Here is a 16,077-nt window from a genome sequence, read left to right as displayed (position 1 = left end):
TCCTTACAGTGTGTCAGGCAGAACAATCAATGGCATCATCTTTTAAGATTAATCAAATCTTCAAATAACATTCAGTGTTTTTGCATCCCTCCACCCAGTAGTGTGTTGGAACTTGCTCCTGAGAAACCATTCTTGCTTTTCCTTCCAATTCTTGTAGTTACTGATAGTTTGAAAGTGGCTATTTGGGGAGTGTTTCTATTATAGAAACCTTAAATACTGAAGATTGGGCCAGTTAAACATTTGCTGTACCATCACCTGAACCTCATGCATAACTTAGTTCATTCACAATTTATTTGGAATTTTGATTTTTTATTTCTTTCTATTGGTATCTATATCTCCCCTAAATGATTTATAAGAGCTGATAAATTTGGGGCTCAAATTTTGTACATATCTATGTATATATTTTCCACATAGTTTAGTTTAAAAACTCTAAAAATACTAGTTGAGTGGCTGATAATATTGGGTCATGTGTAATTATATTGATATAATAAGTATATAATTATTTTAGAGGACATTTAAAAGAAAGCCTTGGTGCTTTGAGGTCCAGGGCAAGAAACTTAATTTCAGCTTTCTTATAAGTTGTGTTTTGTTTGTGAAATTACCTTTATAAATGGCTCCAGTGCAATTTTCTATTCCCAAATTATTTATCGATGAATACTTGGTTCTCCAGAGAATCCATTCTTTTCATATGCTTTCAGTTATCTGAGCTGGCAGCCAGGAGTGTGCAACTGTGCTAGAAAAGTAAATCATGTCTCTACAGAAACAGAATCACTTTTCAAAGGTGCATCTGAAGATAGTTACTGGGCACAGAAGAGGGAAGAGATTGCAAAATGAAAAAGAAAATAAAGTGATCTCAGTAGCATCCTCTCTCACTCTAGCAGTAGAAATCTTACAACAGTCAGAAAAAATGAATACTCTTGGCATTGACGGAGCTCTGCTAATCTGTATCTTTCCCACATTTGACCTAATGTTGTAGTCTTTCTGCTTACTGTTCTTGGATGCTTCTCCTTCAGATAAAATCCAGTTTTGTTATACAATGTCCAGGGTCTTCCCGAGGAGACCACCATCATCGTCCCCATGTATTTACTCAGCAGCCAGATGGCAAGATCTGCCATGCCTCCATGTGTTCATAAGACTTGTTCCCTTTCCTTTTCCCATCCACTTCCCTCCTTCCCTTCCTTCTTTTTGAGATGGGACTACTTTTGGGGGTTCAAACACATACTCCAAGCCTGAGTTCATGTCTGCTTTACCAAAGAACTGAAATAAAACAAGACCACGAAGGATTATTTTAATGAATTATTACACCTTATTCCGCAAGGTCCAGAAACTAAAGGGTGAGGAGTAGCTACATCCATGTGGTTTAAGGGCCCATGTAAAAGTCCAGGGGCCTAGAAAAAAAATACGTGAAAAAGAATATCTGAGGGGCTTTAAAAATAAGGCAACAACATGTCATCCTTTCCCACCCTGGGAAAGACAAAAACGTTATTGGTGTCAAAAACCTTGGGTGCTGGGAGATGAGTAACCAGAATAAAGGAAAAAAAGCTTACCAAAAGCCTCATGAGCAGCCAGGCTTTTTATCCTGGGTCAGTGCTGAACCAGAAGTTAGCACACCTGGGTGCTGTGTCTGGAAGTGGCTGGGCCTCAGCTCCATGTGCACTTGAGAAATTCTAGCTCTGTGGCAGCTGATGCAGACAGCGGGGTGAATTTGTGATGTTAAGCAGCTGCCATTTTTTCTTTTTGGTTTTTTGAGGTAGGATCTTGCTCTAGTCCAGGTCAGCCTGGAAATTTACTATGTACTTTCAGGGTGGCTTTAAACACATGACAATCCTCCTACCTCTGCCTCCTGAGTGCTGGGATTAAAGGCATACATCAACATATACAGCTTTAAATTTTTTTAAAAAAAAATATTTATTTATTTTTATTTAATTATTTATTTATTTGAGAGAGAGAGAGAGAATATATGGGCATGCCAGGGCCTCTAGCCACTGCAGACAAACTCCTGACACATGCCCCACCATGTGCTTATGTGGGTTCTGGGAAATTGAACCAAGGTCCTTTGGCTTTGTAAGCAAGCGCCTTAACTGCTAAGCCATCTCTCCTGCCCTGAATTAGTTTTTGTAAAAAAAAAAAAAAAAAATGTTTATTTGTTACAAAATGGTAAATACTAAAGCTAAAAATATAAATTCAGGTCAGGCTATATTAAAACACAACATTCTGTCTTTGCAAAATTATTAAAGATTGAATTAAACAGATGGTTTAAGTAAAATAAAGTATTTTTTGAGGATATTTGTCTAACTGTGTTGGTGTAGTATTGTTTGTAAAATTACAATTGAAATTTTGACTCTCTTGAAGTCAAATTCATCCAGGTCCTCAGTCTTTCGTTAGTACGCAGGATTGCCCTGTGCTGGCTTTCATGGGTAGATTTCAGTTGCCATGTGCCGTGTTCTCTATTACAAAGTTAGCCCCTATGTATAAAGAGGCAGTAGTCAGATCATACAAAGGGTTAAGTAGGGTGACAACTTGGCCCAGATGGAAAGGAAGGGCCTTAGTTCTATTATGCATTTTCTCTAATTAAAGTGATTGGCAAATATATTGGAGCAGAAATCATACACCTATCTAGAATTAATCTTTCAATTGAAAAAAACCACTCATTTATCTAAGATAGTTTATATATACATTAAATATTTCTTATAATTTTAAATTGAGTGACTTCAAAAGTTGTGTGAAGTCTACATTCAAATGGATTTAAAAACTAAATTGTATTCTGATGTATGGCTATCTGAGTCACACAAACTTTTAGAACAAAAAGGTACATTTTCCATACTAAGGAGCACCAGTTCTAATCTTAATTCCACTTGGGTCAAACAACCTAAAAGAACTAACTATAGTATCTCTACTTAGTGGACAGGGAAGAATATCCATATTTCTCCAGTGGTCCTTCCTGTCTAACTGTCTCTTTCTAATGCTGCCTCTCTCCCTCTCACTTTCACTATTTATTTTTTTGTTAGCACACAAAGAAGTGGTTTTTTTTTAAATTTTTTGTTCATTTTTGTTTATTTATTTGAGAGTGACAGAGATAGAGAAAGAGAGAGAGAGGCAGATAGAGAGAGAGAGAGAATGGGCGTGCCAGGGCTTCCAGCCACTGCAAATGAACTCCAGATGCGTGTGCCCCCTTGTGCATCTGACTAACATGGGTCCTGGGGAATCGAGCCTCGAACCGGGGTCCTTAGGCTTCACAGGCAACCGCTTAACTGCTAAGCCATCTCTCCAGCCTAAGAAGTGAGTTTTATTGTGACATTTTCATACATATATATATCATTATACTTTGTTTTTTTCTTCACATCCTGCCTCCCTGTTCCTCTCCTCTTGCTTGTCTGCTTCCTTCCACCAGACCTTCCCCCTTCTACTTTCATGACATACATATTCCATCACCCCTCTTGTCCACTCCCCCTTTAAACCTCCCCCCCATCTAAATCCACTCACTGTCAGTTGCACATGTTAAGAGTCAGCTTGAATACTAGAGATCTATAGATTTATAAATGTATATTTGCATATCTTCTGGGGAATTTACCACTACTATATTATTTTAATATGCCTCTCTCATTTTTATTGTAAACATTTTTGACTTAATTTGGTAATATGTTTTATCTTAATGTACCATAAAATTCTTTTTTATAACATGCACATAATATGTTTTAATTTTTAGTTTTCCTTTTTTTTCTTTTGGTTTTTCAAGGTGGGGTCTCACTGCAGTCCATGCTGACCTGGAAATCACCTTGTAGTCTCAGGGTGGCTTTGAACTCAAGGTGATCTTCCTACCTCCTACCTTCCAAGTGCTGGGATTAAAGGTGTGCATCACCACACCTGGCACATATTTTAATTTTGATTATAATCCCCTCCTGTTATCTTCTCTTTACCTCTTCCACTATTCCCCTCTCCTTCCCACTGGCCCCTCGTGTGCTGTGACGTCTTCTCCCCCTTCTTCTACTATCCATGATTGAATGCTGTTGGGCCCAATGTGTGCCATATCATTTTATGCTTATATGATATGCCTGCTTATCTTTACTCTATACATTATAAGCTCTGTTGAGTAAGGGCTATATTAAAACTTTTGTATTTCAGAGCTGGTTTAGCCATTAAGATACTTTCCTGCAAAGTCAAAGGACCCAGGGTTGATTCCCCAAGAATCCATGTTAGCCAGATGCATAAGGTGGCACTTGCATCTGGAGTTTATTTTCAGTGGCTGGAGGCCCTGGTGTGCCCTTTCTCTCTGTGTGTCTTTTTCTCTCTTAAATCAATAAAAATAAATATTTAAGTGTTATTTATAAAAACTTTTTATAGTAGTTATTTAATAAATATTTTGTAGTAAACTATGAATTGACTCTTACTGTACCTATAACTATACATAATCACTCTCTGGGTCACGCTTTGCTGGTTTTTCATTCTTTAGGCAGATTCACAGATTGACCGCGAACATCAAAACTTCTATGAAGCATCATTAGAATATGTCTTTAAAATTCAAGAGGTTCAAGAAAAAAAGAAGTTTGAATTTGTTGAGCCGGTAAGTTTTAATTTCCTTATAAAACAATAGCCTTGAAACAATCAGTGTAGGAAAACACTTTAATTTCTATTTAAAATTATGACCAATGGGGGAGGGGGTAAAGAGAGTGAGGGACCGATGAATAGAGGGAACATAGGGATGTTTTAGGTGGAAAATTCTCCTGTATATCATTGTAATGTGGGTGAATGACATGTGACTGTCAAAACTCATAGAACGTACAGAACAAAAAGTGAACCCAGAGCCAACTACAGAATCAGTTAATAATGGGCCAGCATTGGTTCAACTCTAAACAGCCTACCAGAGAGCTGGAAGAGATGAATGATAAAGGAAACTGTTGGGGTGGGATGAGTAGTTGAGAAGGTGTATGAAAACATGCTCAGCTTCTTGGTAAAACCATTCCTTTGCAAGCAGAGAGTGAAACGACAGGAGAGAAGGAGAAGCGGGGGTGAAGGAGGGAAAGAGAGAGAGAGAGGGAGAAAGAGAAAAAAAGAGAAGAAATATGGGTCTGCCACCCACGGCCTTTTGTCACTGCCAAAGAACTCCAGACAGATGTGCCGCTTTGTGTATCTGGCTTGACATGGATACTGGATCATTGAACCTGGGCTGACAGACTTTGCAAGCCAGTACCTTTAACTTTTGAGCCGTCTCCCGTCATCTTGGTAAAACTAAAACTGTTCTATGGACAAAGTCTATTCAAGGAACTGTACTGTGGCAGCTGTTACTGACTGTCAACTCGACTGAATTAGGAAAGGCCTGGGACTTGAGGGAATCACAATGTTAGTGTGTCTGTGAGGCCATTGCCAGAGGGGAGGGTGGGGCTGTCCTGTATGGGAGTTAGCACCATCCCATAGGCTGGGACCCTGGACTTAAAAAAAAAGAAAAGGAAAACAGGAGAATGCCAGCTGAGGGCTGGCATTCCCTTGTCTCTACTTCCTGACTCCTGGTTCACTAAGCTGTGAGGAGTCTCAGCCCTACACTTCAACTGCTGTAAATTCCACATCTTCCCAGCTGCAATGGACTATTTCATGAGCTGAAATAATTCTTCTTCCCTTAAATTGCTTCTTTTGTCAGATATTTTGTCACAGCAAAGAGAAGGTAACTAATACAACTACCTATACATCAGTGAACATATCTATGTTAGTCAAGATTCTCGAGAGGAATACAATGGGGATAATGAATATATACTATAATGGAGGGGTGTGTTACATGATATGGGCTGGGTTTGCTCAGCAATGGCTGAGTGCTGCAGAAGCTGAGAACCTGGTAAATGCCAAGGCTGGATGCTTCAGTGTCCTAATCTGGTGCTAAGGCCTGAAGGATTCCTGGAGAGCCTCTGGTTTTCATTGCCTGTTCAAAGGCTGAAGAACCTAGGTTCTGGTATCAGTGAGGGGTCAATGCACTCAACAGTTAGAACAGAAGGCAGCACACAGAAGCAGCATTGCTTTCCCACCAGACCCCACTATATCTGGGCTGCTGCCCACTCTTGGGGAGAATTTTCCCCACTTAGTTAATTCCCCCTGGAAAAATTCTCTGAGTTTGTTTCTTACTTCTTCCTGATCCATCAAGTTGACAATCTGACAATCGAGATAAACCATCACAACATACCGGTAAAGTACCATATTTACCAAGAATTTAGGAAAAGAGAACACTCAAGGTCCTCCCTCCTTCCTTGTCCCATGTCCCATTTGTCACAGAACTAGGATCTGCCTGACTTTGGCTGTGAAGTCATGCATTTTCTTAAATTACTATAAAAAGTCGTTGATTCCCTAGTGTAAACTTAGCTCCAGGAAAGAACAGGTGGTTCGTCGTTATGAGCTTATTTCATTTTCTTAGCATTTTTTCAAGTGGTGGACTAATGTGTCACGATATTGCTTACATAAGCATCTCCATCATGTGCCACCTATGATGGATAAAGGAAAGTTCCACTGTCAAGGTAATCTTCTGGTACAGATATATAGATATATCGTGGTTTCCTGGAGATGAGAAGACAGGATTATTAATGCATAAGTAAACCAAATAGCTAAGCCATTCTTTTCGTCCTGTCAGCTCTTGAAATATTCATTTATAATAAAAATGAAGTACTCCATTCCTACTGTAGTGGAGAGGATAGTGATAGAGTGAAGAAGGGAAGACAATATTTTGAGACACATTTGTCATAATTCATTTCCTAATGGGAAACCACCAGTGACAACCTAGAGACAGCGAAAAACTGAGAAAGAGCAGAGCCTAGGGGAAATCCTGGTCCCTCCCTGGCCTACAGGTCTTTTGCTTTGTCTCAGCCCTCTGACTCTCCTGTAAACAAGGCACTTGGCAGGTTGTAAGACCAGTCCCTGAGCAAGGAGGATTAAGGAACTAGAGGCTGTAACTCAGGCTCAGGGATTTAATTTTTACTTTTTGTTTGGAATAACAGGCTTCCATCCAAATTCTATTTGCTATATAGCTAAGTCCTTAAATCCCTTAGAATGAATCAGTGACTTAACTAACATACCCTTTGAGGGTCTGACTAAATGTCATAGGGCTTAGGGGCCTTTTGAAGCTCATCAGGGCTGGTAGACAGTAAGTCAGCCTAATCATTCCTGTGATGAAGACCATTGCTTCTGATTCTTGGTCCCTACTCCATCACTTCTTCATCCAGTGCCCCCCCCCCCCAACAATTTTGAAAGCCCAGCTTCATCTGCCCAACTGCTTTCCCGTCTGATAAACTTTTTCTGCAGCACTTGCCACCTGGTGTTTCTTCATTGGAGCTCTTTGTGGTGCCAAACTATCAGATCTCATGAATTCTGACAGTTTCCCACAATTTCTTCCCCTGTGTCGTGTCACCGTTTCCTTCAGACACTCTGTTGGCTGTGCTGTTGTTTCTGCTCCCCACCTGGGATCATCTTTCCTCCCCTGAGTGGGAAGTAATGGAAGGAAACTTAAGGTTCTAGAGAGAGACTTTGTATGATACACTGGTTCCCCATCTAACTTTCTTTTATGGCATATACTGTCTGGAAACAGTAAACTGTACCTTTCCATGAGATGACATCAGATGTATAAAGAGAAGATATAAAATCATGTGTTCACAGGTGGCAGAAGGAATGATAAGAATTTGTAAATTGTGAAGAAATAAAAGCTAATCTACTCTTATAATGTTTTTTTTTTTCCTTTCTTTCCTATACCCCTACCCCAGACTGTGATGCTGTATAACACATGCCTTTCTTATGATACTACAATCAAAGTTGATGTTAAACTCTTCCTTTCATATTATTTTCTTGGCTGCTGTGCCTTTCCTGTTAGACCATCTGGCCAGCCAAGTACTACTGTCCACTTAGTTTTGTCTCATAGTGGAGGTTTACTTAATTTCCATTTCAGTAATGAAGAGATGCAAATGAGACCAATGAAATGTGGACATGCATGCTAATCTTATGCATCTACGAATTAATTTGGAGGGGAATTTTTGTGGGGTTGTTTGTTATTTTGAGACAGGGTTTCACCTAGCTTAGGCTGGCCCACACTCACTAGGTAGTCAGGATTGACCTGGAACTCCTGATCCTTCTGTCTCCACCTCCCCATCGCTAGAATTATAGGCATGATACAACATGCCTGGCTTAAGAAAAACAATTTAAAAACTTAAAAACAAAGCTCCCTAGAGCTAGAAATTTAAAAACATATGAGAATGTTTTAGTGTTTTTGCAGTTTTATGGTGTACAAATCCCAATTTCTGTCTGCATTACTATTATATATTGTAGATGTTTTAGTTCTATTCCTGATTAACTTAACAAGTAACTATCTAAGTAGAACAGATGTCCTGTGTTAGGACCAATGTCCTGTAGATTATAGAGAAGTAAAGCATCAGTAGAAAATAAAAATAGGGCAAAGTGACTCACATTAAATAGTGTTCATACTTTGTGAAGATATGTTTGAGATAATTTTTATATCGTTTTAATTAATACCTGTTATTGGATACCTTTTAACTATTATGAATACTTTTGCTGTCAGCATTTATGTACACAGCCTTGTGTAGAATGACTTTTCAACTCTCTTGAAGTCAAATTTCTGCATCACATGGTAACTCTATGTGTAATGATTGGAGGAATTACCAGACTTTGCTTTCAAAAGTACTGTACCACTTTACAGCCCCCACTGGTAGTGTACAATGGACCAGTCCTCCTCTCCCATGCCAATATTTGCTATTGATTCCATTTTCCCAGTCTAGCCATCCTAGAGTACATGCAGTCAGTTCTTGTTGTGATTTGGGTTTATATTTTCTGAAGAATAATCAGATGGGGATCTTTTCAGACTATTATTTCTCTATTGTGGTCTTGACAGTCTTGTCAAAAATTGGGTGACCAGTGATGTGTGGTATATTAGGAAAAATTATTTTGTTTTATAGTTTAAGGGCATCCCATCCATCAGGGCAAAAAGGCTTATGGCATCAGCAGTATAACTATAGCAGTGGGAGCTTGTTCATATGTGGGATGATCAGGAAATAGAGATTGGACTGGAATCAGGTGGGCTGTAAAACTTGATACTCACCCTTGGAGGAGCCCATTTCCTCCAAATAGACCCCACTCTTTAAGATTCCATAGCCTTCCTAAACAGTGCCACCAGTTGGTCAAATTGGAGACATTCCATATTTGAACTGTAGCATGGGTATGTTTTTAAAATTTCAATTCTATTCCTTTGATCTATTTGCCTCCCCTTGTGTTGGTATCACAGTCTTCTTTCTGCCATATGTTAGTATTACTGGTAACTGTGGTATCTTAAAGCTTGAGTCATTTGGAAATACCATGTTATAGTTTGAATGTGAAATGCTTCATATAGATTACTCATGTGTTTGGCTTGTTTACTATTTAGGGAGATTGTAGATCCTTATGAGGTGGAGACTTGCTGAAGGAAGTGGGCACTGGGGATCCGGGATTGAGGGCAGTAGGCCAGCCATACTTTTGGCTGGACCTGTCTCTGCTTCCAGGTCTGTGCCATATGTACCCACCACGTGGACAAGGCCCTCTGCTATCCCACCAGGATGTACTGCATCCCCTGAACTCTGAGCCAGATCAGCCTCTCTGCCTTTACATTGTCTGGGGCTTAGTAACAGTGATATAACTAATATACACCATAGCCATCCTATATTATTGAACTGTCTGATGACCAGTGGGTGGGGAAATTATGAATACTTCTGAAATTTTGACTAACTTGCACTAGGTTTTAAAGATTATCTATGAGCTGACATTTGGTCAGGTTTTTGAGAATAGCAAATTGCAACACAAGAGTTACATGGTGTTAAAGAACTTTTAAAAAATTATTTTTATTTGTTTATTTGCAAGCAGAGAGAGAGAGAGAGAGAGAAGAGCGACAGACAGAATGAGAATGGGAGTTCCAAGGACTCCAGCCACTGCTTACGTGGGAAGTGTGGAATCAAACCTTAGGCCTTGCAGCAAACACCTTAACCTCTAAGCCATCTGTCCAGCCCCTAAAGAACATTTTATATCCACTGAGCCATCTCTTTATCACCCAAGGGAACTTTTTAATATTAAACACGAGTCTAGAGACTGAGGAGATGGCTGAGTAGCTAAAGGCGCTTGCTTGCAAAGCCTGCTGGCCTTGGTTCAGTTTCCAGCAAGCCATGTAAAGCCAGTCAGGTGTTCATTTGCAGGGTACCCTAACATGTCCCCCACATACACAGTATATGCGAATAAATAATAAAAAAATTTAAAAAGTGAAGTTGTCTGGTCATTATTATTCTCAGTAATGTAGTGGTAAGATTTCCTTTAAGGATATTTCCACAACACCTGGGCTGGGCAGGGCAGGGACATTCACCAGAGAAACTGGCATGTGAAAAGTATAATTCTCTAAAGTTTTTTGATTGCTCAATTAAGTGTCCTTAGATTAACAGCACCGAGTATGTCAAGGATGCAATGAGCTGGCATAGATGCAAAGAAACTTTGTAACAATAAGTTTAACATTTCTGCCATCTAGAGGCAGCTATATCATACACATTTTCTTTATTAAACTTGCCCAAAAAACACATCAAAAGATGTAGAACAGGGGGAAATAAATGGGGGTTATCAGTATCCTGAGGTAGGGTTTCACTCTGGCCCAGGCTGACCTGGAGTTAACTATGGAGTCTCAGGGTGGCCTCGAACTCTTGGTGATCCTCCCACCTCTGCCTCCCAAGTGCTGGGATTAAAGTCGTGCACCACCATGCCTGGCCCTGGCTGTATTTTTTTTTTTTTCTTTTAGTAGAATTGTAACTTTCCTACTGGCACTTAGTATTTGCCTTGAGATAAAACATGTCTCCTGCTAATAAATCTGAACTTGTTAGAGGGCGCAGGTAGAGAGTTCACCTCTGGGTTGAAGTTGCTGTATCAGACACGTTTCTACCTGCATAGAGTGGGGGTGCCCGCAGCAGACACATTTGAGAGCACGATTAAGAACTCAACAACAAGGCTCAGTGGACAATGGTGATTTACCAAAGTCCATGTCAAAATATTTCTGTAGGAAGAGTTTTAGGGGACCCATGTGTAGCTAGTGAGTTGGCAATCCTCAGAGGTCTCTTCTGTAAGGAGGGGTCCCACAAGTCACTGGGGTCTCAGTGAAAAGCATGCAAGATGTCTGTAGGTATGTAATCTTTTTAATATAATATTTTCTTTATTTGAGGGGGGCAGAGGCAGACAGAGGGGAAAAGAGAGAAAGTGAAAGAGAGAGTGGGAGTGTGGGTACACTGGGGCTGTCTGCCACTGCAAGGGGACTAAAGACGTACGTGCTGCCACATGCATCTGCCTTTATGTGTGTACTGGGGATTGGGACCCTGCTGCCAGGTTTTGCAAGCAAGTGCATTTAACCACTGAGACAGTTCACCAGCCCTCCGAAGGCATGTAATCTTTTGAAATATAACATACCTTTAGGGCTGGAGCCTCAAGCCAGAACGGATGCATCCACATGAGTCATAAACCTGTGTGGCCTAGTGACCACAGCTGACGGTTATCCCAGTTCTGCCCATGCCTGAGGCTGTATGCAGAATGGTGTGACTTCATGTTTCTGACACCAGGGTGCTCTGTCTTTGCCCATGTTCTGATAGAACATTCACAATACAAGAAAAACTGGATCTCATGTTTTTGTGTGTTGTACAGGTGTGTCACGGATATTCTTAAAACACATTTTTCATAAATTTAACTAACTTTGCTTCTCATTATTTTAAAATAACAGTTGTTTCATATGGCATTCTAGTTTATAGCGAGACCATTTGATTGTGGGGTGATGACGGAAACTACCACAGAAACAATAATCACGAAACAAAACTCTTCATAGGGGATTTAGAGGACTGATGCTACCTATATAATTCAAAAGGATTTTATTTTTATATGAAAAAGTCTAAATCTCCATAGTTCAAGTCCAATTGAAAGCTTTTGAAGATCAGTTTTAAGCTGTAGTTTGGTCAAAATGTAATATTAAAATTCTGTGAAGAAGTAACAATAAAACAACTTTAAAGGGTATGCTTTTTGAACATAATTTTGCATGAGGTTTGCTTGTTTATAGCAAGAAAGGCATGTGGTCATTATTCTCCAGGAGAACCAGCCCAGGGTGTTGGAAGCTGTAGCATGGCATGACTTGATACTTAGCTGGGCCCTCCCACCTCCCCAGACAGAGGAAGTGGTGGAAGTTATTCACATATGAAAATGTTCTCAAATGGTTTCCTCTTTAATTTAAAATAATAAGTTAAAGACATACTATGAGCTTCTTTGCAAAAGTATTTTGTAACTATGTTGCAGGAGGAGGTTGTGGAAGAGCTCAAGTTAGTGGATAAGTCTGCAGAGTAAATTCTCAAGCTTTACATACAAATCACTCTTTCCAGATAGAACTTATTCATATAAACAAATGTGACTCATAATTCCATGGTGAGCCTGTCTTACTTTTCAGGTAAAGACATAGTAAGCAAGAAGTGGATTTGCAATTATCTGGTAGGATCATGGACTGTTTTTGTCCTGAAGCATTTAAATAAAATAGGGAAGGCCTTCTTTGGCTCACCTCATCTCTTTTTTCAATCTCCTTGCTTCAGTGTTTTCTGTGCAATACTAGTCTGTACTGCCACCCTGTGGTAACTTTTCTTTAGTTCCTCGGGACAGATAGGCCTTCCTCTACCTGTGATTTGTTAGTTCAGTTTCTTTTATCATCTTCTGCTTGGTTTATATGCTCTTCCAGACTAGAATTGATGTCACTCTAGTTTTTATCCCTCTTGGTGGTCTATTGTGAATATTCCTTTAATGCAGTTGTATAGTACAGCAATTAATAGAATAGTTTATGGCCAGACTCAAAATTAAGTCACTGTGTACTGAAAGGAAAAGGAACAGGAACTCTTAGAATTTCTCTTCCTTGTTCATAATTCTTTTGCCTGCCTTGTCGAGAGATTGAAAATGTGTTAGTTTGAGGAATTAGAATGCGATTTAAAGTCCTCAGTATTTTACGTTGGATGATCACCTTCTTGTCTCCTTGTCTTTGCAGCTTTTGTCATTCCTTCAGGGTTTGTTCACATTTTACCATGAGGGATATGAGCTTGCCCAGGAATTTGCACCATATAAGCAGCAGCTGCAGTTCAACTTGCAGAATGTAAGACTATACCTACTCCTCCCGCCTGTGCCTCACAGAGACTCAGCTTGACCCAAGTCAGACCTTGTCTAAGGATGTTAAAACCTCAGGAACTGAGAAAAGTCACTTTATAAATGTCAATTTTTTTCCAGTGATTAGATGAAATACACAAGAAAATAACTATGTTAAAAAATATATACTTCTTTATATTTTAAAAGTAAATATTAACTGGAGGTTTGGAAACTTTGCCCTTATCTAGTAGTCTCATTAATTTAGATGAAAAGGGCCTGGAAATCTAATGTACAGCATGGTGAATATACTTGATGCTGTGTTATTACTTGAAATTTGTTACAGAACTTAAATGTTCTCAACAGACATAGACAAAAATGCCAAGTACATGTGATGATGAATATGTTAGTTAACTTTGTTATAGAAATGAATTCACAATGTGCACATGCATGAACACCTCTTGTGGACCTTAAATGTTGATGCTTTTTATTTAGCACTTATACTCCAAGCCTGGAGGAGAGAAAATTACTGGCTGACCTTAGCCATGTCTTATTTGTTAAGAAATCATTATTTCTGCATGTGTGGAGTGATAGGCATATTTTACTTTGTAAAACATCTCTGAAATTGTATGTGACAGGGGCTATTTGCAAACAAGTTGAAGTATTTAAAATAGCTGTGTTAAAGCACAGCGAGAATTATTTATAATAGCCTGCTTGTACAAGTTTGTTTTGTCAGAGTTCTAGTCCTTAGAATCTCTGATTGCACAGTTGTTGAAGTTGTGATTTTCAAATGCTGAGTAACACTTATAGTAATTAAAAAACACACAAAATTCCTTTAGCCAGTCAGGTGTTGTGGGAACATGCCTTTATTCCCAGCACTCTGGAAGCAGAGATTACAGGATTGCTGTTGGAGGCCACCATGAGACGACGTAGCGCATTCCATGCCAGCCTGGGCTAGAGTGAGACCCTACCTCGAAAAACAAACAAACAAACAAACAAAACAAAAACAACTTCCTTTAGCCAACTTATTTCTGCATTGTCAAAATGATGAAAAATGAACCTAATTATTGAGGTTTCTGTGTCATTGAAGCCCTGACTGTCTAGTATTTTAGCCAAAATAATATAAGAACCCTTCATTTAATTTTCCATAAACAGATCTTGTATTTGTTTCCTTATCTGATCCTTGTCATTCTGGAGATTGCCAGGCATGAAACTACAGCATCAATGTGTCCCATGAGACATATGCAATTGGATTTATTCTATTTCTGTTTGAGTTTTAGATTTTATTTAACTTAGATTTTCTAGCAGATTTGGTCTTACTTTTAATTAATTAATTAGTTTATTTATTTATTTATTTTGGTTTTTCGAGGTAGGGTCTCACTCTAGTCCAGGCTGACCTGGAATTCACTGTGGAGTCTCAGGGTGGCCTCGAACTTGCGGCCATCCTCCGTGGTGCACCACCAGGCCCGGCCATTTACATTTTTTTCCAACATGGAATACGTTTGAACTTTTTTGGTAAACATCAAAAGGGAAATTGCAGATGCCAATGAATTTTTATTATTTATTTTGATATTAGTTCCAATTATGTTAAGATTCCTGTGATTTGGGAATAACAAAAGAGGAAACAATAAGAAAAAAAGTGCAGCCTTTTAAATCCTTTTGAAAGCAAAGAATAGCAAATAGAGCCCCCCCCCCAAAAAAAAGTTGTGATCTACTCTGAGGTTTACTTCTCTTAGTATGGGCCACAACAAGATCTAAGACTTAAGCGTTGGTGGTTTTTATGCCTTCAGACACACTGAGGTCAGATAATGTGTTCTCAAAGCAAAAGGACTTTTCCAGAGAAAACTTTGGTTCTTTCTATAGCTAAAGCAAAGTTACGAGCAAATGGCTATTTTCCTCAAAAGAAATTAGAACTTTGAAATTAGCGATATTTATGTCATTTAAAAATATTTTATTTATTTATTTGAGAGAGAATGAGTGAGGGAGAGAGAGAGGGGGGCACATAGAGAGAATGGGCACGCCAGGATCTCCAGCCACTGCATACAAATTCTAGACACATGCACCACATTATAAATCTCATTTACATGGGTCCTGGGGAATTGAACTTGGGACCTTTGGCTTTACACCTTAACAAACCATTTCTCCAGCCCCTATGTCAATTTTTAATATTAATCTCTCATTAACGCTTGCATTTTGAAAGTTAAGATATGTGATATTTTATCAAAGAAAAAAAACCCTTAGGAATAAGAAGAGTGGGGGACCTTTAACTTGCCTAATACCACGTGTGTGTGTGTGTGTGTGTGTGTGTGTGTGTGTGTTTAATAACTAATTATAAAAATAACTAATTCGTGTGTGTGTATGTATGTGTGAATGCATGAATGCACTAGGGCCTCTTGCTGCTACAAACACACACCAAGTGCATATACACTTTTGTGTGTTTGGTTTCAGAAAGGCTCTGGGGCATTGAACGCAGGCTGTTAAACAAGAGCCTTTAAATGATAACCCATCTCCCCAGCCCATATATATGCACATATATAATAATATTGTCCCCCTTTTTTATTCTTTTATTTTACTTCACATTTTTCCTTTTAACTGTGCTTTAAGCAGTATTTTAACATATTTTTGAATTTTAATATATTTATATTTTATTATCCTTCATAAATATCTCAAAAGAAATTAAGTTTTGGGGGCTGGAGAGATGGCTCAGTGGTAAAGATGTTTGCCTGCAAAGCCTAGTGACCCAGGTTCAGTTACTCAGTGCCCATCTAAATCCAGATGCAAAAAGTGGTGCATGCATCTGGCATTCATTTACAGTAGCTAGAGGTTCACTCTTACTCTCTCTCTTCTCTCTCCTTGCAAATAAATAAATAGTTTTAAAAAACCAAGCATACTAAGACAAAAAAAATTAAATTCTTATGTATCTTGAGCTTTTTATCTTAGGTC

At 39.0% G+C, this 16,077-nt stretch overlaps 1 protein-coding gene across 2 annotated transcripts in view; it reads left to right on the top strand.

Annotated features, from left to right (window-relative positions):
- Nucleotides 1–16,077, top strand: part of Arhgap42 (Rho GTPase activating protein 42) — a 297,464-nt gene that overhangs the window by 222,496 nt on the left and 58,891 nt on the right. For both annotated transcript variants that reach the window (XM_004661915.2, XM_045145457.1), the window contains exons 6-7: nt 4,451–4,561; nt 13,043–13,147. In XM_004661915.2, coding sequence (XP_004661972.1) covers nt 4,451–4,561; nt 13,043–13,147 — 216 coding nt within the window. The remainder of the gene's footprint in view (nt 1–4,450; nt 4,562–13,042; nt 13,148–16,077) is intronic.

The sequence above is a fragment of the Jaculus jaculus genome, chromosome 3 (assembly GCF_020740685.1).
Source record: "Jaculus jaculus isolate mJacJac1 chromosome 3, mJacJac1.mat.Y.cur, whole genome shotgun sequence".
In the NCBI taxonomy this organism is placed as follows: domain Eukaryota; kingdom Metazoa; phylum Chordata; class Mammalia; order Rodentia; family Dipodidae; genus Jaculus; species Jaculus jaculus.
This window is presented reverse-complemented; position numbering and strand designations above follow the sequence as displayed.